Below are 27,850 nucleotides of genomic sequence, written 5' to 3' on the forward strand. Positions count from 1 at the left end.
ATGGTACCGCCTCGAACGTGGCCACCATCTTGCCTAGTAACCTCATACATAGGCGAATAGTCGGTTCTTTCTTGCTTAGAACCAGTAGGATTAATTCCTTGATGGCTTTTACCTTCCTCAGAGGTAGGAACACTCCTTGTTGTTCTGTGTCTAATCTCATGCCGAGATATTCCAACTGCCTTGTGGGCTGGAAAGCTGACTTTTCTCGATTTAGGACCCAGCCGAACCTCTCGAGGTATTGGACCGTGAGGGCCACTGCTCGCTCCAAGCCGGGAGACGAGTGGTCTATGACTAGGAGGTCGTCCCGGTATGCTAGGATCGTGACCCCTTGGATCCTTAGCTTGGCTAGGATCGGAGCTAGGACCTTCGTGAACACCCGGGGGGCCGTAGCCAACCCGAAGGGAAGCGCCACGAATTGGAAGTGACGCGAAGCCACCATGAAGCGTAGATATCTTTGATGTGGCTGATAAATTGGAACATGAAGGTAGGCATCCTTTATGTCTATGGACGCCATGAAGTCGTCCTTCTGGAGTGTGGCAGCTGCTGACCGCACGGATTCCATCCGAAATGAGCGGATCTTTAGATATGCATTTACCATCTTTAGGTCCAAAATTGGCCTGACATCTCCATTGGGGATGATGAATAGGTTGGGAATGCTGGCTTCCCAAATCTCTAAAAAGAGTCGCAGCCTTCCCCCCACCTTCGTGGGTGGGGGCGCCCCTTCATAAGGTTGGCTTGGGGGCTGGTTTTGCTGGTTTGCGAAACCACTGCCTTTTGCCTCTAACAGCCTGTCCTTGTGATTTGCTGTTGAAGCCGAAGTTTGCTTTTGCAGGAGGCCGTCGATACTGCTTGGCATTAGAGGGCCCCTGCCCAGGGGAATACTGTCGTTTAAACGCAGGCCCCTGAACCTTCTTCTTAGTTGGCAAGAGAGTACTCTTGCCGTTTGAAATGGTCTGAATGTATTTATCTAGGTCTTCTCCGAAGAGTCGTCCTCCATGGAAGGGGAACCCTACCAGGAGCTTCTTGCATGGGGGCTCAGCCTCCCAGCTTTTTAACCATAAGAGTCTTCTCATATGGATAAGGGATAACGATAAACGTGACGCTTGCTGGATAGAATCCTTGATTGCGTCTACCGTAAAACATATGGCCTTAGGGACATCCGAAAATTCTTCTGCCTGCTGGGCAGGAATAAGTTTAAGCATCTGCTTAAATTGATCCGATAATGCTTGAGCGACCCCAATCGCAGCCACAGCTGGCTGTACTACTGCCCCTGCAGTAGTGAAGGAGTTCTTAAGTAGTGCTTCCAAGCGCTTATCAACTGGATCCTTGAACACCTGTATGTTTTCTACAGGGCATGTTAACGATTTGTTAACACATGAGATGGCTGCGTCCACTGCAGGAGTAGCCCATCTTTTGGAAAATTTTTCTTCCATAGGATATAGGACAGAGAACTTCTTAGGTGGTAAGAAGATCTTATCTGGCTTGTTCCAATCTTGGAACAAAACTCCCTCTAATAGAGGATGGATCGGAAACACAGCATTGCTTTGAGGCGCCCTCAGTGAGCCCAAAGCTGAAACCGTCGATACCTGGAGATCTGGTACTGGCAAGTTGAATGCCCTATGGACCAAGTCCGACAATCCTTGAATCCACCAGCTCTCCCTCAGGGAGACTGCCCCAGACTCCTCTGTATCCGGATCTTCGATCCCTGAACCTACTTGGTCCTTGTCCAAGAGGTCGTCCAATTCCCCTGAGGAAAGGACCTACTCTTCTGAGGGTCCGCGCTCGGGCGACGGAGATCTATTCCGCTTACTGCCCCGCATAGCTGCGGCTATCATTTTACCCATGCTTTTCTGCATCTCTTTTAAAGAGGTGAGTAATACCTCCTCCGTGACCATCTTAGGGTTGGACTGACCCGCGTCAGCTCCAGCCCCAGATCCCGATGGCCCCAAGGCTCCCTGTGGGGAAAGCAGCGGCATAGCATTGTCCGAGACCTCAGACTCTCTGGGGGAATCCCCACCTCTTGTACCCTTGTTTTTTGATGCCATGGTACAATACCGAGGTACACCTGCTACTTATTGGTACCTGGGACTTATAAATAGTTAAATGCCCAAACACCTGTTTGGGGGATAAAAAATGCTTCCTCTCCCCTAGATGACACTTTTTTTTTTTTTTTTTTTTAAAAAAAAAAATCTTTTTTTTTTTTTTTTTTTTTTCAAATCTAGGAAAGAAAAAACATTCTGTCCCCCTGAGTAGTATTGCAAGAAAAACTATGAGATGGAAAAGAAACAGCCTATTCCTAGGCTTGAAAACAGTCTTTCTGAAGACTGCAATATTCTTTCTGGCCACTGTGTGTCCTCGGCGCCCCGTGCTTGCCGTTCTGGTCTTTCCTCCTCAGTTCCAAAGTATTGAATGAGCTATATGGAACAAACAAGGAAGGGCCGCCCCTTCCTTAAGCCACTGACCCGCCCTTCCCCCCCAGCAATCTCAAACAGGAAATGCCCCTCCCGACAGGGGGGGGGTGGGGTTGGGAGGAAGGGACCTCTCTGCTCCAGCAAACTGCAGCCTGCAGCCTGGAACCATGAGGAGGTCGGCGTTTTGCCTGCTTTGCAGGCCGTGAGGAGGAAGACTGAATGGAGCATCGCCTGGAGGCTTGCAGGTAAGCACAGCTCTCTGACACACACATATACTTTTATATCACACAGGCCCCACTCAATGCTTTTCCAACACTACAAGGGAGGTCACATCTTATGGGGAATAATACATATAGAGCCATCCTATCTTTATGATATGTGACTAGTTTGCCAGATGCAGTGCATAACTTTAGGCATGTCCCCTGTGACCCCCCAGAAAAAACCTGCTAAGAACCAAGTTCCGCAAGTTTTCCCCTCACTTACCTGCTCCATGCCGCAGGACTTTGCCAAGCAAGAGGCCCAATCTTCCCCCATCTCGGTGGGGATGTCTAGACCTTCAGGCCCTGGGTTCCTATGAAGGATCCACTGTCCTGGGCCCATATAGCACTCTGGCAACAGAAACATTAGGCACCCAAAGGTTTCTAAGTTCTGGGCCCAGGGTCCAGCTCTCTAAAAAGAAAAGCATTATGGGCTATACCCCAAGGGTTTGGGGTCCGGTTACTGACCACTTTAGCGCTGAGGCTTTTTTGGACAGAACCGGTTAGCTCACCTAATCCCAAGGATGTGGAGGCAAGCTAAACCATGACTAACACCTAAGACACTGGCGGAAAAACTGAGGTACTCCTCCTATGGGAGGGGGTTATATAGGGAGGGGCATTTCCTGTTTGAGATTGCCAGTGTCTACACCTGAAGGTACTCCATATAACCCATATAGTAATGAATATGCCGCTCTGTGTCCCGTGATGTACGATAAAGAAACTGCCCCCCCCACCCTTGAGTCGGGTGGGGGCAAAACTTCATGTGGTAGCAAGCTTGTTTGGCTTGCACACCCAGGGGACCCTTCTATTCTCCAGCTGGACCCTTGTCAGTCTGGGAGGATCTGCCGCCTGATCCTGACTGACAAATACCGCTTCTGTGCGGAATAGGAGGGCCCTGGCTTATGACGCGGCTCCTTCCCCTTAGAGGACTGAGGAGAAGTGTGCATTCAGAGTGGCATCACAGACGTACACAAGGCCCTGTACCAACTGGTCGGCCAACCTCACACACTCGGGGGGAGCTGATGCTCCTCCACTGTCTGGTGCAAAATCCTTGCCCATTCAGTAAGCGTCTGAGACACCAGAGTTGCAGCCAAAATAGGCCACAACAGAGACCCCAGCATGGTGAAGATGGAACGGGTAAGAGCTTTGGACCTCCTATCAATAGGGTTCTTAAAGGCAGGGGTCCCCTCTACCGGGAGAGTGGTTACCTTATTTAGCCGAGAGACCGGGGGGTCCGCGTCCGGAGGAGAGGCCCATTTATTCAAAAGGCTCTTCTCAAAAGCCATGTGCTGAGGGACCACAAAGGACTTCTGCGGCTGTTCTCATTCCTTATCTATGAACTTATCAAAGAAAGTAACATAAGGAAAAACTTTCACAGAGCGGTTAGATTTGTGTGACCCAAAGGAGACAGACTCCTCTGTGGAAGTCCCAGCTGCATCCTCCAGCTTGAGAGAGTCCCTCACAGCATCAATAAGTGCACTCACAAGTGCCCTGTCTTGCACTGACCCGGACGAGGTGTCTTCCTCACCAGGGAGGTCCTGGTCCGCATCCTCTGACATACTAGAACCAGGGTCCTGAGCCGCAGCCAGGCCCAAATCCGAGTCGGAGCATTCCCCAGAAGATGGCAGGGGGAGGGGGCACTTTTTACCCACCCTTACGCCCGCACACAGCTTCCACCCTGGCAACAAATGATTCCATGACTGCCGACAGAGTATCCATGGGAACTGCAGGTGCAGGGGGCAACGTTTGCTGCCTCTGGCAATTTAGGGGAAGAAAGGCCAGATACTGACTCCATATTCACCCACTGACAGCCCTCAAAGACTAAGTGAAAAAACACTCAAGAAGCGCTCCCTGTGCGCCATTCAGAAAGCCAATGCTAGAGGCCAAAACCCACTCCAAAATGGCCACCAGACGCCTCAGATAAAAGGGCATGGACCACAAGAAAATGGCCGCCCGCAATACCGACATGTGCCACAGCGCGGCCACGACAGAATGGCCGCCAATAGAAATTCCAATAGAGAAAGCAGGCACACTAAAATTGGCGTCAGCGCTGCAGAAAATGAGCCACGCGATGTGGACGATAAGGCTGTGCAGAGACTTCCCAGGAGACAGACCCCCCCTCACAGAAAGCGGACCCCGGCACCCCACAGTCCCCCACAGGGACCCTGAGTCCCCCCACAGGTACACCCCGGTCGCAGTGGACCCTAGAGCAGGAGGGGAAAGGGCGACAGAGCAGGGAAAGGGAGGACAGGAGAACCCCTTAATCCCAGGAATGCCCAGCTGTTCCATCCTGCCGAGGCAGGAGGAACCGTACTTACCCGTCCTTGAAAGGACTAGCTGGCACGTCCCTTACAGACCCACAACCGATAATACGGAGTAGCTGTCGGCCCGGTCCACTGTGAGTGAGACAACAGCAGCCCAGTCATATGTGGACCCCAGAGCATAAGCTCACCGGCCACCCCATGGCTCCAGGGGTGGCCATGTTGTGCCTGACTCAGCACGTAGCTAAGGACTGCTTACGCTCAATGGTCGGACTGGGGGGGCTACAAGGATCTATAATATCCAGCCTGTCACCCAACCAGCAGTTGATAGAAGAATCACAAAAATAAAATAAAAATTAAACATTTCTTCAGGACTCTGGGCCCAAAGGGAGCCACGTCCTTCTCCTCTGCTAGGCAGAAAAAAACTGAGCTGCATGCTGCAGGGTGAGGGGTTATGACCGGAGGGACCACCCCCTGGGCGGGGCTGTTCAACTTGCATGTTTTAAGATAACTAACATGTCTGCCTAGTCCTCTCTTATGAACAGGAACATAACCCACTTGTCAAGATTTAGGGAGCTGTGTCCGTCCATGGAAAGTAACGTTTTTTTTTTTTTACACCCTGGAAGCAAGATAGGAAAGTATATAATAGTTTTAAAAAATATCAGTAAAAGCGACATAGATGCACAATAGACATGTGCAATTTGTTTAGTTCCGAATTTGTTTAATGAATTCTGACAAATTGGTTCGTTTTTTGAATTTTTGAATTCCAAAATTTTGAATTTCGGAAACGCAAAATTTCGTAAATTCAAACTTTCGAATTTTCAAAGTTCAGAGGTTTAGGGTTAGGGCGTTAGGGTTAGAATATTAAGGTTAGAAAGTTAGGGTTAGAAATCCGGAATTTCAAAATTAGAAAATTCAAAATTTTGGGAATTCCCGCAGGGATGTAGTCCCAAGGGAGGGGGCGAGCACTCCAACTAAACCCCACTATATGTGGGTGGCGGTTGGTGTGGTGACGGCTCTCATTGGTGTTCACGTGTCTCATGCTGTTTTGTGACACTGTTGTGGTACATATGGTAATTTCATACAGTATTACACTATATAATCTTGCTTTCTTCCTATGCCATATCTGGAGTCCTAACGACCATAAAGAGGTTCCAGTTATTCGGGAGGTTATGGATGCATGTGTTACTGCTGTACTTAAAGTGGTTGTACACCCCCAAAACATAAAAAAATCGAAGTTGTCCTCGTCTCCCCCTCCTCATCTCCCCTGGAGGATACTTCCGGCTATCGCCGCTCCGGCCAATGACAGCGCCAGAGCGGCAAAGACGTCACTCCGCGCATGCGCGTGGGAGCCGTCAAAGCCGGCATTTCCCATTGAGAGAACCGGTATTCTCAGTGCGCTTGCGCCGTTTTCTACGGCGCACATGCATTCTTTGTGGCAAATATCTCCTAAACCATGTAGGTTTAGGAGATATTGCAAACACCTACAGGTGTTAATCTAGGTTTACCTGTAGGTAAAACAAGTAAGAGAGGGTTTACAACCAATTTAAGTGAGCAGCCAGGATTTCTGGTGAGGGAAACATTTGGCCATTTTGGGAGGATTTGAAGAGCATTGCACTTTAAGAATCAGTTTATGAACTGCGCGATTGTATACACATTCTTTCCATGAAGTGTGTGTAATATATATTGTACAGGACGCCAGGGTTGGGTCCTGAACGGACGCTATGTTGCGCCAATATTTGGAGTCTGGTCCCTTTAAGGCAAGGGTGTAGGGTTCAGGAGGTCACCCAGAGGGGGTGAGAAATTCCGGGAAATAAAAGTTGATCCAGAGAGGACGGCCTACCGTCCTCTCTGTCCTTGTTAGTGTCATTTGTGGCCCGGAATTTCGGAGGCTCTAAAGTGACATTCGGGAGGGAAAGAGCCTCCTCTCCTGACCACTGGCAGTCAAGCACACAGGGGGTTAATAACTTTCAGGAAACCAGCTTAAAAGACAGGAAGTGCTGATAGAGGGTGTGGAGGAGTATGGGAGTGCAACTGTCTGCAGAAGCTGTGTACTGCTGAGAAGCTGAAAAGGGTCAGCAAGGACAGGAAGTTCTGCCTTAAACCGTATGTGCCTTTTGTTTTTGATTTATTGCTGTGCTGAAGAAAAAACAGACTTTTTTTGTTTATGCTGGAGACAAGCGGACTTTTGCTTTAATGTCTTTCCCTGTGTGCTGAAGAAAGCGTATTTTTTTTTTGGTTTGGTCACAAAAAAAACCTTTTTGTTCACAGTTTATGCACTTAATCTCGCAGAGCTAAATAACCCTCAAAGTTCACAACTGGTGTCGAATGCGGGCAAAGTGCATTTGCAGGCGCAAAAAACGTTTAAAACTAAAAACTGACATTTAAAGAGACAGTGTGCTTATGGCATGTCTTGGGTGAAGTCAGCCCAGACATTGCAAGCAGCAGACAAAGGCATGGAATAGGTCATCAAGGCTTTGGCACAAGCCACCATGACCCAGCAGCAAGCTTCAGCAGAGGCAAACCATCGCCATGAGGAAGCGATGGCTCAGCAGCAGCAGGCCCTGGCACAGGCTATAGCTGCACAGCAGGAAAGCACACAACTGCTAGCCGCCCAGTTTACAGCTCAGCAGGAGTCCACTCAAGCACAGGTGGCTGCCTTGCAGGAGGCAGTACAGGACAAGAGCAAGCGGTCGTTGCCAACCCAGTGTCTGTGAGAGCCAGCCATTTCTTACAAAAACTAAGGCCCAGCGATGACGTAGAAGCCTTTCTCACCACCTTTGAAAGGATAGCAGAAAGAGAGGGGTGGCCCCAGGACCAATGGGCCTACATTGTCTCCCCTTTTCTCACCGGTGACCTGCAAAGGGCCTATTTTGACCTCCCAGCTGAGCACATCAGCGACTATAAACATCTAAAGGCAGAGATCCTGGTCCGGGCTCAGAGGGTGCATCGGTGGCAGTACAAATCTGACCATCCACCCAGGTCCCAAATGCATGAACTAATACATTTAGTTAAAAAATGGCTGCAGACAGCAAAATTGTCAGGTCCACAAATGGTGGAACGAGTGGTGATGGACTGGTACCTACGGTCCCTGCCAGATGACCTACAGTGCTGGGTAAGCCATGGAAACCCTACAAACGCTGACCAGCTAGTCAGGCTGGTCGAATGGTACACCGTGGTGGAGGACCTGCTTGGGCCGGCCAAGCATCGGGAACCCACACCAAGGACACCCAGACCAGCCACTGCCCCGAGAAGAGAAGCCTTGCTGGACGTTGGAAACCGCAGGTCTACACCATCTGCCATAGAACCACAGAGGTCGGTTCCTGTGCCAAAGATGGGGGACCTACAGTGTTGGCGATGTCGGGCCTGGGGGCATACCCGGGCACAGTGCCCGCTTCAGGGGGAGCCTTTGGATTGCGGGACTGCACGAAGAAGCTCTTTTTATGTGCAAAGAGCGTGTGCCACGCATCTTGATCTAGCTTTCGGACGGTTTGAGTGTGAAGTGTGGGTGAACCACCTTCCTGCCAGGGCTCTACTGGACTCCGGTAGCATGGTCACACTAGTACATGCCAGGGTACTTGGGAGGCTTGGTCCAGTTACTAAGACTCTACGGGTAGTATGTATCCATGAGGACACCAAGGAGTACCCCCTGGTTCCGGTGACTATTTCCTATGGCCGTATCTCAGTTACACAGGAGGTTGGAGTGGTAAACAGTTTAATACATGACATTATAGTGGGGCAGGACTGTCCACTATTTCTTGAACTGTGGAACCAGGCACAGACTGGGCTGCCAGGAGAACTGGGGACACTGGGCTTGGAAGGGACAGAGTCTGGGGTGTCCGGGCCTGAAACCTCCACGACACACCCCTTTAATGTGGAGATACCTGTTGTTAATGACATTGCAGAGGATGGTAGTTTGCATAATAATGGTCCTGTTTCAGACCTCAAAACCGAGTTGACCTCTGAGGGGGAGGGGGAGTCTCCCTGTTACAAGTCATGCTGGGGGAGGATGACGTGGAGCTCTCCCCGGTTGAGGAGGGTGAGGGGGAAACATCCTCGAGGCCAGTGCATCCAGACCTGGATGTATCCAGGGGTGCATTTGGCACCGCCCAATTACAGGACCCTACCTTGGTCAACGCTCGAGAGCAGGTTTCTGTTATTGATGGGGTTTCACAAATACCAGGTGCAGTTTAGAGGTTTCCTCATTTTGCGTTGAAGGGGGACCTAGTCTATCGAGTGGCTAAAAGCTGAGGGGAACCCATAGAGCAGTTGCTGGTTCCTCAACCATATAGGCGGATGCTCCTTGATCTAGCCCACAACGACGCACTGGGAGGACACCTGGGGGCAGAGAAAACTGAGGCCAGGATAACTGACCGGTTTTACTGGCCAGGGGTGAAGGCCGAGGTTTAAAGATATTGTGCGTCTTGTCCCATTTGCCAGTTAACTGCCCCAGTGCCCTGCTATAGAAACCCCCTAGTACCCTTGCCAATTATTGAGATCCAATTTGAGCAGATTGCTATGGATCTTGTGGGACCCCTGGTAAAGTCGGCAAGGGGGCACCAATACATATTGGTCATCCTAGACTAAGCAACTAGATATCCAGAAGCAGTCCCGTTGAGAAAAACTTCCTCTAAAGCCATTGCCCGGGAGTTATTTCAAATGTTCTTACAAACTGGGTTCCCCAAAGAAATACTAACGGACCAGGGCACCCCTTTTATGTCAAAGGTGATGGCGGACTTGTGCAAGCTGTTTCAGATTAAGCAGTTGCGGATGTCCGTCTATCACCCACAGACGGATGGCCTAGTTGAGAGGTTTAATAAAACTGTAAAGTCTATGTTAAAAAGAGTGGTCCAGAAAGACGGGAAGGATTGGGGTATGTTACTCACTGCCCTGTTCACTATCCGGGAGGTTCCACAGGCATCTACGGGTTTCTCACCGTTTGAGCTAGTGTATGGACGAAGGCCCCGGGGGTTGCTTGATCTAGTAAAGGAAACGTGGGAAAGTGAGTCCTCACCGCATAAAACCGTGATAGAGTATATTTCTCAAATGCGAGAAAGGGTGGCTAAAGTGATGCCGTTGGTGGGGGAGCACATGCAGAAGGCTCAGGATGCCCAAAGAAGAGTATATAACCGGTCGGCTAAAGTGAGACAGTTCCAAGTAGGAGACAGGGTAGCTGTCCTAATACCCACAGTGGAGAGCAAGTTCTTGGCCAAGTGGCAAGGTCCGTTTGAAATAGTGGAGAAAGTGGGTGAGGTAAACTATAAGGTACACCAGCTAGGAAAAAGAAAACCCTACCAAATTTATCACATAAATTTGTTGAAGCTCTGGAGAGACAGAGAACCGGTGTCAGCTGTGGTGGCGGTACAGTCAGGGGACCATGTAGTGCAGGTTGCGGCTACCCTAACTAGGCCCCAAACCCAGCAAGTAAAAGAGTTTCTGCAAAGAAATAGAGATATGTTTTCAGGGTTGCCTGGGCTCACCAACGTCATCGAGCATGACATTGTGACCGAGCCCAAGGTAAAAATCCGGCTTAAACCCTACCGTATCCCAGAAGCTCATAGAGTGGCAGTGTCTGGAGAGGTTAAAAGGATGCTCGAACTTGGGGTCATCGAAGAGTCGCAGAGCGAGTGGTCCAGTCCAGAAAAAAGATGCACAATAAGGAGGCACGTGAAGAAAGACATTACTATGCAAATGCCACAAAGTATCCCACTTACAATATGCCAAACTGCAGAGACAAGCCTCAAACCTTCTGGCACAGTCATTTGGAGTCAAGAGACCAAAATTTTGCTTTTTTGCCACATTTGTAAATGCTACATTTGGAGAGGATTTAACAAGGCCTATGATGAAAGGTACACCATTTCCAATTTTAAAACACGGAAGTGGATCACTGAAGTTTTGGGGATGTGCGAGCTGCGAAGGCACAGTAAATTTGGTCAAAATTGATGGCAAGATGAATACAGTATGTTACCAAAAAATACTGGAGGAACATTTGCATTCATCAGCCAGGAAGCTGCACATGGGACGTACTTGGACATTTTAACATGACAATGATCCAAAACACAAGGCCAAGTTGATCTGTCATTGGCTACAGCAGAATAAAGTGAAGGTTCTGGAGTGGCCATCTCAGTCTCCTGACCTCAATATCATTGAGCCACTCTGGGGAGATCCCAAACGTGCAGTTCATGCAAGACGGCCCAAGAATTTAAAGGAACTGGAGGCTTTTTGCCAAGAGGAATGAGCAGCCTTACCTTCTGAGAAGGTAAAGAGCCTCATCCACAAATGACTTCAAGCTGTCATTGAAGTTAAAGGGGGGAAATACACGGTATTAAAGCGGTGTTTGACCCTGCAGAACAACTTTTTAGCATAAAATTAGGCATAGTAGCGCGAGCTACAGTATGCCTGTCTTAATTTTTTTATCCCCGTACTCACTGTGTAATCGTACATAGAAGATTCCGACTGCCCGCGGGGAATGGGCGTTCCTTTCAAGAGGGAGGGTGATTGACGGCCGGCTCTGGCACGTCACGCTCCCCGAAGACAGCCGGAGTAGGTCTCGGCTCTTCACGGCGCCTGCCTATTTCGGCTATTTCCGGAGAAGCGTGACGCGCCACAGCCGGCCGTCAATCACCTTCCGTCTGGATTGGAACGCCCATTCCCCTTGGGTAGTCGGAATCTTCTATGTACGATTACACAGTGAGTACGGGGATAAAAAAATTAAGACAGGCATACTGTAGCTCGCGCTACTACTAAAAACTGGGGTATGTAAACTTTTGATCAGGGCCATTTGGGTAGTTTCTGTTGTGATTACGATTTAAAAATATATTTTTTTGTTGTACATTCAAACTTACCTTATGAAGGGAGAAAGTTCGTACACAAAATGTTGCCAATTCAATGGTGTCTAATAGTGTTACTTGAATAATTCCATACGTGTCTGCACCTCGTGTTGGCCAATACTGGTCACATTTAATCTGAAAAAAAAAAAAAGAAAATCAGAAGTGTATTGTAACATATTAAACACCTTCTAGTTCAATCTTCATCCTCCTATATCAGTGATGGCAAACCTTGGCACCCCATATGGTTTGGAACTACATTTCCCATGATGCTCATGGACTCTGCAGTGTAGTTGAGCATCATCATGGAAAATGTAGTTCCAAGACATCAGGGGTGCCAAGGTTTGCCATCACTGTCCTATGTTTCACCTTACCTATAAAAAACTGACTATGCGTCTCTAGATAAAAAAAAACTCTGCAGCTTCAACCAAAGTTGAATAATGCTAAAGGTGTAGTACTTCCTAAAGCCTGACTGAAAAACCTGTCAAGATCGCATCATCCTGTCCTGCCTTAATGCTAGGATGTTGCTAAGAGATTCCTAGCTCTTACTGTTCACCTCCACCATCCCAGGAGCAAGCTCTCTATGAACTCTCTGCCCCCTGACACAGTAGAAAGTGAAGTTTAATTTTCTTTTTTCTTTCCTTTTTTTCTTTTTAATGTCACACATGAGAACCAAGAGTCTCCGAAGCAAGTGTCCCTCACTGCTAAGAACTTAGGAAAATGAAGCAGAAAGTGGAACTCCAGGACCCCCTAGTTACACCGCTGGCACAGTCTATTTTCCTTGGGCTTGCAGGTCTGTCTGTGTTGCCCTGACTCAATTTCTAGGGTGTAGGTGCTGACTCTGTATAGGCTCAGTGTCTGCCTTTAGAAACTTCCCCAGGTATGGCGTATGATGTTGTGGGGCTTTTTGCTCAGTGGTAGTGCTTCCCAGTGAGTTCACAGTCCACTTAAGAAATGTGGTTTAAGGCCTTGCTGGCCCACTTTTATTAATAAAACGTGCACACAGAAAATCAGTTTCCCATGCAGGGGTTTCCACAGTGGCAAAGTTATAGGGGTCGCCATGGCGAATGGGCCCCTTGAACTCTTCGATAGGAGTAGCGGCAAGGGCGGCTGAGACAAGCTCCCCGATCGTCAGCCGAACTGTAATGGCACTGTGCGGGGAGCTCGTCACATTAACCTAAAGTGAAAGCAGTGTGTGGTCCTTGTCTCCCCCCTACAGTGCAGTACCCGGAAGAAAGAGGCAAGGTTTTTTATAAGACTATTTACTGTACGTGTGTTTATATGTGTGTGCATATGTATGTGTGTGCACGTATGTATATGTGTGTGTGCGCATGTGTGTGTGTGTGTGCATATGTATGTATGTATGTGAGTGTGCATATGTATGCGAGTGTGCATGTGTTTTTAGTGGTGGTGCGTCCATAAGGGCGCAGGGGCGCCCCCCCCTCTCTCCGGACACCCCATCTATGACCAATGGATAGATTCAAGCATTGGATGAATCTATCCATGGGCACTGCTGCCACCCCCTATTCAGGTGTCTGGCCCGATTTTGGGCGCCTGAACTACAGCGGTGGGGGGTGTTTTTAAAGTACTTGATTAGAGCCATAGGCTCTAATAGGCTTTAAAATAGGTGAACTGCGAGTGCCATGCTTGACGCTCACAGTCCACCCAGGTGTGTTAGAAAAGCGAATTCATATTCACTTTCCTAACACTGAACTGCCTCTCCACCAATCAGGTGCACAGGTCTGTTACCCGTCACCTGATAGGCGTCTAGTAGCCGCGCCTATCGTTTCAGCCAATCAGGAGGAGAGGACAGGAGTACTGCTTGTTCATAGTACCAGCAAAAAATGCTGTTCCCCCAAAAAGCGATCCATGCTCAGATCGCTTTTCAGAGGCATTTGACAGCCGGTAAAGAGGCAATATGTTGCCTACTTACCACAGTCCCATCATGCTCTGTACCTACCCATGTGATACCTACCCACGTGGGTAGGTATCACATGGGTAGGTACAGAGCATGATGGGACTGTGAGGCCTATATAGGTCCGATGAAAGCAGCGCACCTGCCATTTCAGCCAGAAGAGCCGGCGTGTCAACATCGGGAGAAGAAGAGAAGTGAAGAACATGACGTCACAGCACGGAAGAAGAACTCACAGCACGGAAGGAGAAGAAGACGTACAGCACGGAAGAAGAAGGCACCGGACAGCGAGAGGAAGAACCGGGGTGTGCCGAGTCAACAGCGGAGAGCGGCGAACATAGAAGGAGACCCCCGGAGAGTTGAGAAGACCCCCCGGATAGCGGAGAAGACCCGTCGGGATAGCGGAAGAAGAAGCCCCCCCGCCGAAGACGCCGGAGGAAACCCGCCGGGGGGTGGGGGCTTTTTTTAAAAGCGACCCCCCCCGGCGGTGGAAGAGAACCACACGGCGGCCCCCACCCACCCGAAGACGTCAAAGAAGAAGCTCCCCCTGGTAAAAGAGCTAATAAATAAGACAGGGGGAGCCTCCGGAGCAGAAAAATAAATTATTTTAAAAACCCTTGTGTGGTGTGTTTATTAACTTTGACATTTTTCCTACAGGTGAATGGTTAGGGGTACGATGTACCCCATATCCATCCACTTAGGGTGGGGGGCCGGTATCTGGGGGCCCCCTTATTAAAGGGGGCTCCCAGATTCCGATAAGCCTCCCGCCCGCATTGCCCGACAACCAACGGCCAGGGTTGTCGGGAAGGGGACCTGTCCTCATCGACATGGGGACAGGGTGCTCTGAGGTGGGGGTGCGGAAAGAGCGCCCCCCTGCCCCAGAGCACCCAACCCCCCCATGTTGAGGGCATGCAGCCTGGAACGGCTCAGGAGGGGGGGGGGGGGCGCTCGCTCGTCCCCACTCCCTTCCTGGCCGGCCGGGTAGCGTGCTTTGGATACGGGTCTGGTATGGATTGTAGGGGGGACCTCCTACGCCGTTTTTTTCGGCGTAAGGGGGCTCTCCTTACAACCCATAACAGACCTAAGGGCCCGGTATGCTCCTGAGGGGGGAACCCATGCCGGATTTTTATTTAAAATCCGGCGGGGACTCCCCCCTCAGGATTCATAACAAACGCCGCACACGTGTAGAATTGGCGGGAATCCAAGTCGGATCTCCCGTCACTTCTATGACGGCTCTGTCTCCATCGCGGCAAGCCAGCTCGGCGCTGGCTCCCGCGATTGGGCTCGTAGGTGCTCAATCTCGCCGAGAAAGGGAGCGAGATTGACACAATATCGCGTGCACCTACTGTAACACATCACCTCAGTGCTCCTGTAAAAGCTCTGTGCCTTGTCTCTTTTCCAGCTCCTTCCTGCATTGTCACTGACTGCACCTGCACTTTGCAGACATTCATGCTCTGGCTGCCCTTTGCAGCATCTCTGATGTCTTGTACACACGATCGGATTTTCCGTCGGGATAAACTCCAACGCCGTCGTATCTTAGGCCCCGTACACACGAGAGGATCTATCCACTGGAATTTATCCGCGGACCGGTTTCAGCGGATAGATCCGCTGGTGTGTACGATCCAGCGGATATTTATCCGCGGATATTTTTCCGGGCGATGGATTTCCAGCGGATAAAAATTTCTTAGCATGCTAAGAAATCTATCCGCTGGAATCCAGTCCAGCGGATTGATCCGCTGGTCTGTACAGACTCAGCGGATCAATCCATCCGATTCCCTCCCTCGCATGCGTCGTAATGATTCGACGCATGCGTGGAAGTCCTTATATTTCAGCGTCGCGCACGTCGCCGCGTCATCATTGCGGCGACGGCGCGACACGTCACCGCGGAGGGAATTCCGCAGGGATTTTGATCTGATGGTTAGTACAACCATCAGATCAAAATCCGCCAGAGGATTTATCCGCGGAAACGGTCCTCCGGACCGTTTCCGTGGATAAATCCTCTCGTGTGTACTAGGCATTAGGGTGCGATATTTAGGCTGGCCGCTAGGTGGCGCTTCCATTGCACTCGGCTTAGAATATGTAAATCACTAGTTACGCCTATTCACGAACGTACGCGTGCCCGTCGCAGTATAGATACGCCGTTTACGTAAGGCATTTTCAGGCGTAAAGTTATTCCATCAAATAGCTGGACTAGTAATGTTAAGTATGGCCGCCGTTCCCGCGGCGAAATTTGAAAATTTTACGTCGTTTGCGTAAGTCGTCCGTGAATAGGGCTGGAAGTAATTTACGTCCACGTCGAAACCAATACGTCATTGCGGCTTACTTTGCCGCAATGCACACTGGGATATGTACATGGACGGCGCATGCGCCGTTCGTAAAAAAACGTCAACCACGTCAGATCACCCCCCATTACCATAAAACACGCCCCCTCAGCCTAATTTGAATTAGGCCCGCTTACGCCGGCCGCATTTACGCTACGCTGCCGTAACTTAGCAGGCAAGTACTTTGTGAATACAGTACTTGCCTAGCTAACTTACGGCGGCGTAGTGTAAATACGATACGCTACGCCGCGGGAAAGAGGCGGCGGTCTATTTGAATCCACCTACAAATGTCAGAAATAGGCTTAGTCATGAAAGGGATAAAATACCAAAAAAATTCTGACATGGCGTAATCCTGTTTTATTAAAGCTTCCCAAAGTACAAGAACCCTCCTTGATATTTACGTACAAAATATACTGTTAAAAGAACCTGGTAAAAGCATGAGTGTAATCACTGGTTCGCAAGGTTGGCACCTTGTCAGCCTGCGAATCCGGGTTGATGAAAAAATTGCTTCTGAGTGGAAAAGGAGGGCCCTGGCCTAAGGCGTGGCTCCTTACCTTTTCTGGATTGTGGGGCAGCGTACTCTTACTCCCAGTAACATACTTAATAATGTCATCCAACAAGGCTCCAAATAGCCTCTCCCCCTGGAAGGGCAAATCTGCCAGGGTCTTCTTAGATGCCTGGTCGACAGACCAGCATTTTGGCCAAATCAGGCGACGGAGCACCACAGCAGATACTGAGGCTCTAGAAAGCAAAGAAGCCGTATCTAAAGCCGCATCGCAGACATACTTAAGGCCATGCACCAACTGGTCTGCCAGTTCCACGCAGATTGGGGAAGCCTGTTGCTTTTCCAACTCTCAATGCAACAATTTTGCCCATTCAGTAAGCGTCTGGGACACCAGGGCCGTGGCCAATACTGGCCGCAACGCTGACCCCACCACCGTGAACATGTACCGGGCAACCGCCTCTGCCCTCCTATTGGCAGGGTCCTTAAAATCCGGCTGCTTCCCTCAACCGGAATCTTGGTTAGCAGAAAAATATCTCCAGGACCAATGGTCCCCACCAGGAGCCAGGTCCTTCTCCTACACTAGGCAGAAAAAACTGAGCTGCTGGATGCAGTGTGAGGGCTTATAGCCAGTAGGACTGCCCCCTGGGCGGTCCTACTGTTTTTAACATGTTCTGCCTAGTCCTCTCCTGAAGGTGGCGATATAACCCTAAGGTCAAGATTAAAGTGCTGTGTTCGTCAATGAACTAAAGAGAAAGTTAGTTTGTACTGTCCATCGCCATCAGCAAGGTCAGCGAGTGACATCAATTCCTTGGGGGCCATTCGCATAACGACAGTCAGGAAATATTGACACGTTTCTTCACGCAACCAAGCAATAATTATCGCATTACAATTAGGGATGTCCCGATACCGATACTAGTATCGGTATCGGTACCGATACCGAGCATTTCCCCGAGTACTTGTACTCGGGGGAAATGCTCCGATGCCTCACCCGATACCTGGGCAGGCAGGGGAGTTGCAAGTCTTCTCCCCCATGCTGTCTTTCCCCCATGCTCGTCTTCTCTCCCCCCCGCTCCGTGACAAGCTTCTCTCCCCCCGCTCCTCCGTGACTGGCTTCTCTCCCCCCGCTCCTCCGTGACAGGCTTCGCTCCTCCGTGACAGGCTTCTCTCCCCCCGCTCCTCCGTGACAGGCTTCTCTCCCCCCGCTCCTCCGTGACAGGTCTCCCCCCCCTCCTCCGTGACAGGCTTCTCTCCCCTCGTTCCTCCGTGACAGGCTTCTCTCCTCCGTGACTGGCTTCTCTCCCCCCGCTCCTCCGTGACAGGCTTCTCTCCCCCCGCTCCTCCGTGACAGGTCTCCCCCCCCCTCCTCCGTGACAGGCTTCTCTCCCCCCGCTCCTCCGTGACAGGCTTCTCTCCTCCGTGACAGGCTTCTCTCCCCCCGCTCCTCCGTGACAGGCTTCTCTCCTCCGTGACAGGCTTCTCTTCCCCCGCTCCTCCGTGACAGGTCTCCCCCCGCTCCTCCGTGACAGGCTTCTCTCCCCCCGCTCCTCCGTGACAGGTCTCCCCCCGCTCCTCCGTGACAGGCTTCTCTTCCCCGCTCCGTGCCCGGCTTCTCTCCCCCCTCAATCTGTCAGGATGGAGAGCGGCGGTAGGAGCCGCTAAACCCGGCTCCTACCTTTTCAGAATGAACAGAGTCAGTGATCACTGACTCTGTCCATTCATATAACTGAGCATCGTAAACTGTGTTTACGATGCTTCAGTTTATGAATGGATAGGAGCCTCTGTCTCCTGTCCATTCATTTCCAGTGCAGCTGAGAAAGGGACTGGGGAATCTGTTTCCCTAGTCCCTTTCTCTGTCTTAAAGGGGAGACGTCAGAGGTCTGTTAAGACCCCTGATATCTCTCCAAAGACCCCCCAACAGGGCTGATTAAAAAATTGCAATAAATATTTAAAAAAAAAAAATGTAAAAAGAAAAAAAAAAAAAAAACACACTGACAATCCCCTTAAAAATAAATACAAAATCACTGTAAAATAAAAAAATAATAAAAAAAAAAAATACTGCCACTGTCACATGACATTAAAAAAAAAAAGTATCGGTATTCGGTATCGGCGAGTACTTGAAAAAAAGTATCGGTACTTGTACTCGGTCTCAAAAAAGTGGTATCGGGACAACCCTAATTACAATCCTATGTGAATGGTATTTGGCATCCGGACTTTGTGTAATGTTGTGTGTTTTTTCTGTCTCCTGTCAACTTCTGTTCTTCACTTTCAGTGTTAAACTTCTGAAACAATATGTGTGAAATTCCAATGATACTGCTTTCCACATTGTGCATGTTTTTAGCTGGTAATTTTTGGACTTAATAAATGTTGTACTTTTAGGATTAGCCATGAGTAAGACCCTCATTAGCAGCTTTCTTACCCGGGTAGCCTGTACCTTGGTTTATTCTTGTATGCAGAATATGTAGGTTGTGCTTTAAAAAAGAGATTTTTAATACAGCTTACCTGTAAAATCTTTTTCTTGGAGTACATCACGGGACACAGAGCGGCATTCATTACTATATGGGTTATATGGAGTACCTTCAGGTGTAGACACTGGCAATCTTCAAACAGGAAATGCCCCTCCCTATATAACCCCCTCCCATAGGAGGAGTACCTCAGTTTTGTAGCAAGCAGTATGCCTCCCAAAATGGTCCTCAAAAAAGAGGGGTGGGAGCTCTGTGTCCCGTGATGTACTCCAAGAAAAAGATTTTACAGGTAAGCTGTATTAAAAATCTCTTTTTCTTTATCGTTACATCACGGGACACAGAGCGGCATTCATTACTATATGGGATGTCCCAAAGCAATGCTTACAATGAGGGGAGGGAGAACATCTCCAAGACAAAAGGATTTAATTTAGAGATATACTCAAATCATAATAAATCCAACTTATTTGAGAAAAATAATCTTAAATTTTAAATTTAACTCAAAAAAAGAGGAGCCCCCGGAATCCGAGGGTCTCAAACTGCAGCCTGCAGCACTGCCTGCCCGAAGGCAGTATCAGTATTCCTTCTTACGTCCAACTTGTAGAATTTTGTAAATGTGTGGACAGAAGACCAGGTTGCCGCCTTGCAAACTTGAGCCATAGAGATCTGGTGGTGTGCTGCCCAGGAGGCGCCCATGGCTCTAGTAGAATGAGCCCTTAATAATACTGGAGGAGGCAACCCTTTCAAGCCGTAGGCCTGAGTGATCAATTGCTTAATCCACCTAGAGATGGTGGACTTTGCAGCTGCCTGCCCCTTCTTGGGCCCATCCGGTAGAATAAACAGCACATCTGTTTTCCGGATCTTCTCTGTAGCTTTAAGATAGGCCTTCATGGCCCTGACAATATCCAAGGTATGCAGCAACCCTTCCTTTCTGGAAGTAGGTTTAGGGAAGAAGGATGGTAATACCAAATCCTGGTTCAAATGAAAACTGGATATGACCTTCGGTAAGAAGGAAGGATGAGGGCGGAGAACGACCTTGTCCTTATGAAATATAAGATATGGTTCCTTACAGGATAAGGCTGCCAGTTCCGAAACTCTTCTTGCGGAAACTATGGCAACCAAAAACACCAACTTCCTTGTCAGTAGAACCAAAGGAACTTCAGCCAACGGCTCAAACGGTTGTTTCTGTAAACTCGACAGAACAAGATTTAAATCCCACGGACAAAGCGGGGATTTAACTGGAGGTTTAATACGCAAGACCCCTTGAAGGAAGGTCTTAACCAGCGAGTGGGTGGCCAGCGGCCGCTGAAACCACACTGACAGGGCAGAAATCTGTCCTTTGATTGTGCTTAATGCCAATCCTTTATCCACTCCTAGCTGGAGAAAACTTAAAACTCTATCTATGGTGAACTTGCGAGGAAGCCATAGCTTGGACTCGCACCAGCCTATATAGGCCTTCCAGACCCTGTGATAAATCACCCTAGAGACCGGTTTCCTGGCTCTGATTAGGGTAGAGATTACTTTCTGAGACAGACCTCTACCCCTGAGAATCAAGGATTCAGCTTCCAGGCCGTCAAATTTAGATGCCGTAAGGCAGGGTGGAGGATCGGACCTTGCGATAGCAGGTCTGGCCTTAGAGGCAGAGTCCAAGGGTTTCCCACTACCATCCTTAGGATTAGTGAGTACCAAGCCCTTCTGGGCCATGCTGGAGCTACCAGGATAACTGGTATGTGCTCCACCCGGATCCTGCGCAGCAGGCGGGGTAGTAACTGGAGCGGGGGAAACGCATAAAGAAGCTTGAACTGATGCCAAGGGCAAACCAGAGCATCGGTTCCGCAGGCCATCGGATCCCTTGAGCGGGACATGAACCTGTCTAGCTTCTTGTTGAGTCTCGATGCCATGATATCCACGTCCGGCACTCCCCATCTTTGGCAGAGTGCTTGAAAGACTTGTGGATGCAGAGACCATTCCCCCGGCCATAGAGTCTGGCGGCTTAAGAAGTCCGCCTGAAAGTTGTCCACTCCGGGAATGAATATTGCCGATATGCAGGGCACATGAGCCTCTGCCCATAGGAGAATCAAGCTCACTTCTCTCTGAGCGGCCTGACTCCTGGTCCCCCCTTGGTGATTTATGTATGCCACTGCCGTGGCATTGTCTGATTGAATTCTCACCGGGAGCCCCTGCAATTTCGACGTCCAAGCCCTGAGGGCTAGTCGAACAGCTCTGAGCTCCAAGATGTTGATGGGTAAAAAGCTTCTCTGGCTTTGCCCAAATACCTTGGCGAGTGGAACCATCCACAATCGCTCCCCAGCCCGTCAGGCTGGCGTCTGTGGTCACTATCTTCCAAGCCACTGGGCTGAAAGATTTTCCCTTCAGTAGATTCTGAGGGTCTAACCACCAACACAGACTTTGCCGGACTCTTGATGAGAGAGGCAACGGGATATCCAAGGCCTGTGGCCTTCTGCTCCATGCTGACAGGATGGCTGCCTGCAGGATGCGAGTGTGGCTCTGGGCGTATGGCACCGCCTCGAAAGTAGCCACCATCTTGCCTAGTAATCTCATACATAGGCGAATAGTCGGTTCTTTCTTGCTTAGAACCAGTAGGATTAATTCCTTGATGGCTTTGACCTTCCTCAGAGGTAGGAACACCCCTTGTTGTTCCGTGTCTAATCTCATGCCGAGATATTCCAACTGCCTTGTGGGCTGGAATGCTGACTTTTCTCGATTTAGGACCCAGCCGAACCTCTCGAGGTATTGGACCGTGAGGGCCACTGCTCGTTCCAAGCCGGGAGACGAGTGGTCTATGACTAGGAGGTCGTCCAGGTATGCTAGGATCGTGACCCCTTGGATCCTTAGTTTGGCTAGGATTGGAGCTAGGACCTTCGTGAACACCCGGGGGGCCGTAGCCAACCCGAAGGGAAGCGCCACGAATTGGAAATGACGCGAAGCCACCATAAAGCGTAGATATCTTTGATGTGGCTGATAAATTGGAACATGAAGGTAGGCATCCTTTATGTCTATGGACGCCATGAAGTCGTCTTTTTGGAGTGTGGCAGCTGCTGACCGCACGGATTCCATCCGAAATGAGCGGACTTTTAAGTATGCATTTACCATCTTTAGGTCCAAAATTGGCCTGACATCTCCATTGGGCTTTAGGATGATGAATAGGTTGGAGTAGAAACCCAGCCCCTGTTCCAGGACTGGTACCTCTACTATTACTTCCTGGGAAAGTAGACGATCTAGAGCCGACCTTAATGCGGCTCCTTTCTCCAGATCGTTTGGAATCCTCGACTCCTGGAAATGAGGAGGAGGAAACCTTAGGAATTCTAGCTTGTAGCCTGTGGCCACGGAAGACCGTACCCACTCGTCGGGAATGCTGGCTTCCCAAATCTCCGAAAAGAGTCGCAGCCTTCCCCCCACCTTCGTGGGTGGGGGCGCCCCTTCATGAGGTAGACTTGGGGGCTGGTTTTGCTGGCTTGCGAAACCACTGCCTCTTGCCCCTAACAGCCTGTCCTTGTGATCTGCTGTTGAAGCCGAAGTTTGTTCTTGCAGGAGGCCGTCGATACTGCTTGGTATTAGAGGGCCCCTGCCCAGGGGAGGACTGTCGTTTAAACGCAGGTCCCTGAACCCTCTTCTTAGTTGGCAAGAGAGTACTCTTGCCGCTTGAAATGGTCTGAATGTATTTATCTAAGTCCTCTCCGAAGAGCCGTCCTCCATGGAAGGGAAACCCTGCCAGGAGCTTCTTGCATGGGGGCTCAGCCTCCCAGCTTTTTAACCATAAGAGTCTTCTCATATGGATAAGGGATAATGATAAACGTGACGCTTGTTGGATAGAATCCTTGATTGCGTCTACCGTAAAACATATGGCCTTAGGGACATCCGAAAATTCTTCTGCCTGCTCGGCAGGAATAAGTTCAAGCATTTGCTTAAATTGATCCGATAAAGCTTGAGCGACTCCAATCGCAGCCACGGCTGGCTGTACTACTGCCCCTGCAGAAGTGAAGGAGTTCTTAAGTAGGGCTTCCAAGCGTCTATCAACTGGATCTTTGAAAACCTGTACGTTTTCTACAGGACATGTTAACGATTTGTTAACACATGAGATGGCTGCGTCTACTGCAGGAGAAGCCCATCTCTTGGAAAACTTTTCTTCCATAGGATATAAGACAGAAAATTTCTTAGGTGGAAAGAAAACCTTGTCTGGTTTGTTCCACTCTTGGAATAAGACTTCCTCCAATAGAGGATGGATCGGAAACACAGCACTGCTTTGAGGCGCCCTCAGTGAGCCCAAAGCTGAAACCGTCGATACCTGGAGATCTGGTACAGGCAGGTTGAATGCCTTATGGACCAAGTCCGTCAAGCCCTGAATCCACCAGCTCTCCCTCAGGGAGACTGCCCCAGACTCCTCTGTATCCGGATCTTCGATCCCTGAACCTACTTGGTCTCTGTCCAAGAGGTCCAATTCCCCAGAGGAAAGGACCTCCTCTTCCGAGGGTCCGCGCACGGGTGACGGAGATCTATTCCGCTTACTACCCCGCATGGCTGCGGCTATCATTTCTCCCATGCTTCTCCGCATCTCATTTAAAGAGGCGAGTAACACCTCCTCCGTGACCACCTTAGGGTTGGGTTGACTCGCGTCAGCTCTAGCCCCAGACCCCGATGGCCCAAAGGCTCCCTGTGGGGAAAGCAGCGGCATAGCTCTATCCGAGACCTCAGATTCTGCGGGGGAATCCCCACCTTTTGTACCCTCTGATCTTGATGCCATGGTACAATACAGAGGTACACCTGCTACTTATTGGTACCTGGGACTTATAATAGTTAAATGCCCAAACACCTGTTTGGGGAATAAAAAATGTTTCCTCTACCCTAGATGACACTTTTTTTTTTTTTTTTTTCAAAGAAAAACTTTTCTTCTTTTTTTTTTTTTTTTTTTTTTCAATCTAGGCAAGAAAAAACATTCTATCCCCCTGAGTAGTATTGCCAAAGAAAAGACTATGAGATGGAAAAGAAAACCAGCCTATTCCTAGGCTAAACCACAATCTTCTGAAGACTGTAGTATTCTTTCTGGCCACTGTGTGTCCTCAGCGCCCCGTGCTTCACTCCAGTCCTTCCTCCCTTAAGCCAGAGAAATGAATGAGCTGTGGCATCTAAGGAAGGGCCGCCCCTTCCTTTAAACCACTGACCCGCCCTTCCCCCCCAGCTAAAACGGCGCCAAATGCGTCTATAACACGTGCACGCGCACCGCGCGCGCGCCCGCCGACGGGGGGGGGGGTTGGGAGGAAGGGCCTCTCTGTTCCTGCAGCCGCAGGCCTGGAACACACGAGGAGGTCAGCGTTTTGCCTGCCTTGCAGGCATGAGGGAGAGGACTGGATAGAGCATCGCCTGGAGGCTTGCAGGTAAGCATAGCTCTCTGACACACACATACACTTGTACATAAAAGGCCCCACTCACAGCTTTTCCAACACTACCAGGGAGGTCACTTTTTATGGGGAAATATAACATATAGAGCCATCCTATCTTCATGATATGTGACTGGTTTGCCAGATGCAATGCATAACCTTAGGCATGTCCCCTGTGACCTCCCAGAAAAAACTTGCTAAGAGCCAAGCTCCGCAGGTTTTTCCCCTTACTTACCTGCTCCATGCCGCAGGACTTTGCCAAGCAAGAGGTCCAATCTTCCCCCATCTCCGTGGGGATGTCTAGACCTTCAGGCCCTGGGAACCTTCTTCTTCCATGAAGGATCCACTGTCCTGGGCCCATACAGCACCCTGGCAAACAGAAAACATTAGGCGCCCCAAAGGTTTTCTAAGTTCTGGGCCCAGGGTCCAGCTCTCTTAAAAAGAAAGCATTATGGGCTATACCCCAAGGGTTTGGGGTCCGGTTACTGACCACTTTAGCGCGCAGGCTTTTTTGGACAGAACCGGTAGCTCACCTAATCCCAAGGATGCGGAGGCAAGCTAAACCATGACTAACACCTAAGACACTGGCGTAAAAACTGAGGTACTCCTCCTATGGGAGGGGGTTATATAGGGAGGGGCATTTCCTGTTTGAAGATTGCCAGTGTCTACACCTGAAGGTACTCCATATAACCCATATAGTAATGAATGCCGCTCTGTGTCCCGTGATGTAACGATAAAGAAATATTTTTTTAACCACTTCCAGGCCACCCACTGTGTATATACGTCTCTACACTGATATTATATACTGTTGTGGCAGCAGATAGCTGCCATAACCCCAGTATATTTTTACACAGCGGGCGGTCCGTTTTTTTAACATAAAAATGGCCCCAGTGGAGGATTCACCATGAGATCACTTTTATGGGCGGCAGGAGAGGTGTCGCCTCCCGCTGTTTCCTGGTCATTTTTGCAGCTCACCAGAGCCGTCAGTAGCGCTGGAAGCCTGATGGACAGGGAGTTGAGTGAGGGCAAGATAGCAGTTGGAGGACCGAAGCTACGTTAAACGTCACTTCTGCCCTCCAGCCTTAAGATATTTTTTTTTCTTGAAGAAAAAATACTTTTTATTTTTTTATTGCTTTTAAGTGTAAATGTGAGATATGAGGTCTTTTTGACCCCAGATCTCATTTTAAAGAGGCCCTGTCCTGCTTTTTTCTATTACAAGAGATGTTTACATTCCTTTGTAATGGGAATAAAAGTGGTCAAAAACTTTTTTTTAAAGGGACAGTGCAAAAATATAAAGTAAAATAAAAAAAAAATCATTTTTTACTGTGCCCCGTCCTTCTGTGCTTGCGCACAGAAGCGAACGCATACATAAGTCACGCCCACATATGTAAAGGTGTTTAAACCACACATGTGAGATATCGCCACGATCGTTAGAGCAAGAATAATAATTCTAGCACTAGACCTCCCCTGTAACTCTAAACTGGTAACCTGTAGACATTTTTAAAGCATCGCCTATGGAGATTTTTAAGTACCAAACGTTGTCGCCATTCCACGAGGGTGCGCAATTTTAAAGCATGACATGTTAGGGTACTTTATCACTGCCAATTATTTTTATTTACATTTATGTACTGTCAGAGAAGCATACATTGAACACTAGATGGCAGCAAAGTTGAGAGTGAGAAGCTGTCAGCTGCTTAGTGCACACATCACATGACTTCCTGGCTGCCTATAAAGGCTGAGCAAGTGCTCAGAGGAATTTGCTGGTTTGTCTTCAGCTTCCTGTATCTGATTACCTGTTGTGAACCGGATTGACCTTGACCATTCTACTCTTCTCCTGCACCGACCTCTGGCTTGCCTACGGACTCTGCCTTGTCTCCAGTGTTTGACCCTCAGCCTGTGACCCGGATCTGCTTCTTGTCTTCAGTCCTTGACCCTCGGGCTGTACCCGAAACCTTTGGCCTCCTGTGTTTGAGCCTTGGTCTGTTCTGGACTTTCTGTGGAACTCTTGTCCTGCAACCCCCAGTCATCCCACAGCTGCCCTTCTCTACAGAGGACCTCTAAGCAAGTCTTCCTTCCGTGGTAGCCTGTGCCTCTTCGTGCCATCCTTTCCCTGTCTCAACTCCAGGGGGCAGAGTGCGCCTAGTCGCAAGGGTGAACCGCTCTCGGCCTCGGTAAGTACTCTCCTGACATGCACACTTTAATACTTTTTTATTTTTATTTATCTTTGTTGCCATCATAAGGGGTGAAGAAGCTTTGGGCAGTGACAGATACCCTTTTTTGAAACACCAGGGATCTATCAAACACAGATACTTCCCAGAGGAGATCGGAGAACAAATGTTTCGCCATCTTCTCTGTAGGCAGCCAACTTGACCACTTACAGCAGTCCTGGGCTCCCTTATGGAACAGCTGTAAAGCCGCTTGATCACTTTTATAGGAAAGTCGATCGCTGACTCTATGAAAGTGTAGTGGAGTATAAGTGCTGCTGTAGCCATGATCCTGGGAAAACTACTTGTTGTCCAAGCTATATACAAATATGTATAAACATACTGTGTGTGTGTGTGTGTGTATATAAATATATAAATATATATATATATATATATATATATATATATATATATATATATATATATATATATATATATATATATATATATATCTCTATCTATCATTCCACCGCTACAGAGGAGGTCGCTAAATTACTAACCAATGTCCATCTTACCACCTGCGCTCTGGATCCTGTTCCCTCACAAATGCTACGTTCACCCTCTTGCTCTATTCTACACTCTCTTACCCACATCTTCAATCTCTCCCTCTCTTCTGGCATCTTCCCTAACTCTTTGAAACATGCACTCGTCAGCCCCATACTTAAAAAGCCCTCACTGGACCCATCCAATCTTGACAACCTACGCCCCATCTCCTTGCTCCCCTTTTTATCCAAACTCCTTGAAGGTCTAGTCTACAACCGACTGAGTGTCCACCTTGCTGACAATAACCTTCTGGATCCCCTTCAGTCTGGATTTCGTCCTCAACATTCCACTGAAACTGCTCTCCTAAAACTAACAAACGATATACTAACGGCCAAAACTAAAGGACACTATTCTGTGCTTCTACTCCTGGACCTCTCTGCCGCCTTCGATACGGTTGACCACCCACTCCTCCTCAAAAAACTCCACACCTTTGGTCTCTGTGACTTTACTCTTCGCTGGTTCTCTACCTACTTATGCAACCGCACCTTCAGCGTTACTTACAACTCTACTTCCTCCTCTCCTCTTCCATTCTCTGTTGGGGTCCCCCAAGGTTCTGTTCTTGGTCCCCTCCTATTTTCAATCTACACCTCCTCCCTGGGTCAGCTGATAGCCTCCCACGGCTTCCAATACCACCTCTACGCTGATGACACTCAAATCTATTTCTCTGCCCCTCAGCTCACTCCTTCATTTTCCTCGCGTATCATTAATTTACTATCAGATATATCACTTTGGATGTCACGTCACTTCCTCAAAC

At 49.1% G+C, this 27,850-nt stretch overlaps 1 protein-coding gene across 18 annotated transcripts in view; it reads right to left on the reverse strand.

Annotated features, from left to right (window-relative positions):
• Positions 1-27,850, reverse strand: part of PTPRS (protein tyrosine phosphatase receptor type S) — a 565,376-nt gene that overhangs the window by 103,583 nt on the left and 433,943 nt on the right. For all 18 annotated transcript variants that reach the window (XM_040322493.1, XM_040322436.1, XM_040322492.1 and 15 more), the window contains one exon: positions 11,775-11,894. In XM_040322493.1, coding sequence (XP_040178427.1) covers positions 11,775-11,894 — 120 coding nt within the window. The remainder of the gene's footprint in view (positions 1-11,774; positions 11,895-27,850) is intronic.

Source organism: Rana temporaria, chromosome 1 (assembly GCF_905171775.1).
Source record: "Rana temporaria chromosome 1, aRanTem1.1, whole genome shotgun sequence".
NCBI classification, from domain to species: Eukaryota; Metazoa; Chordata; class Amphibia; order Anura; family Ranidae; genus Rana; species Rana temporaria.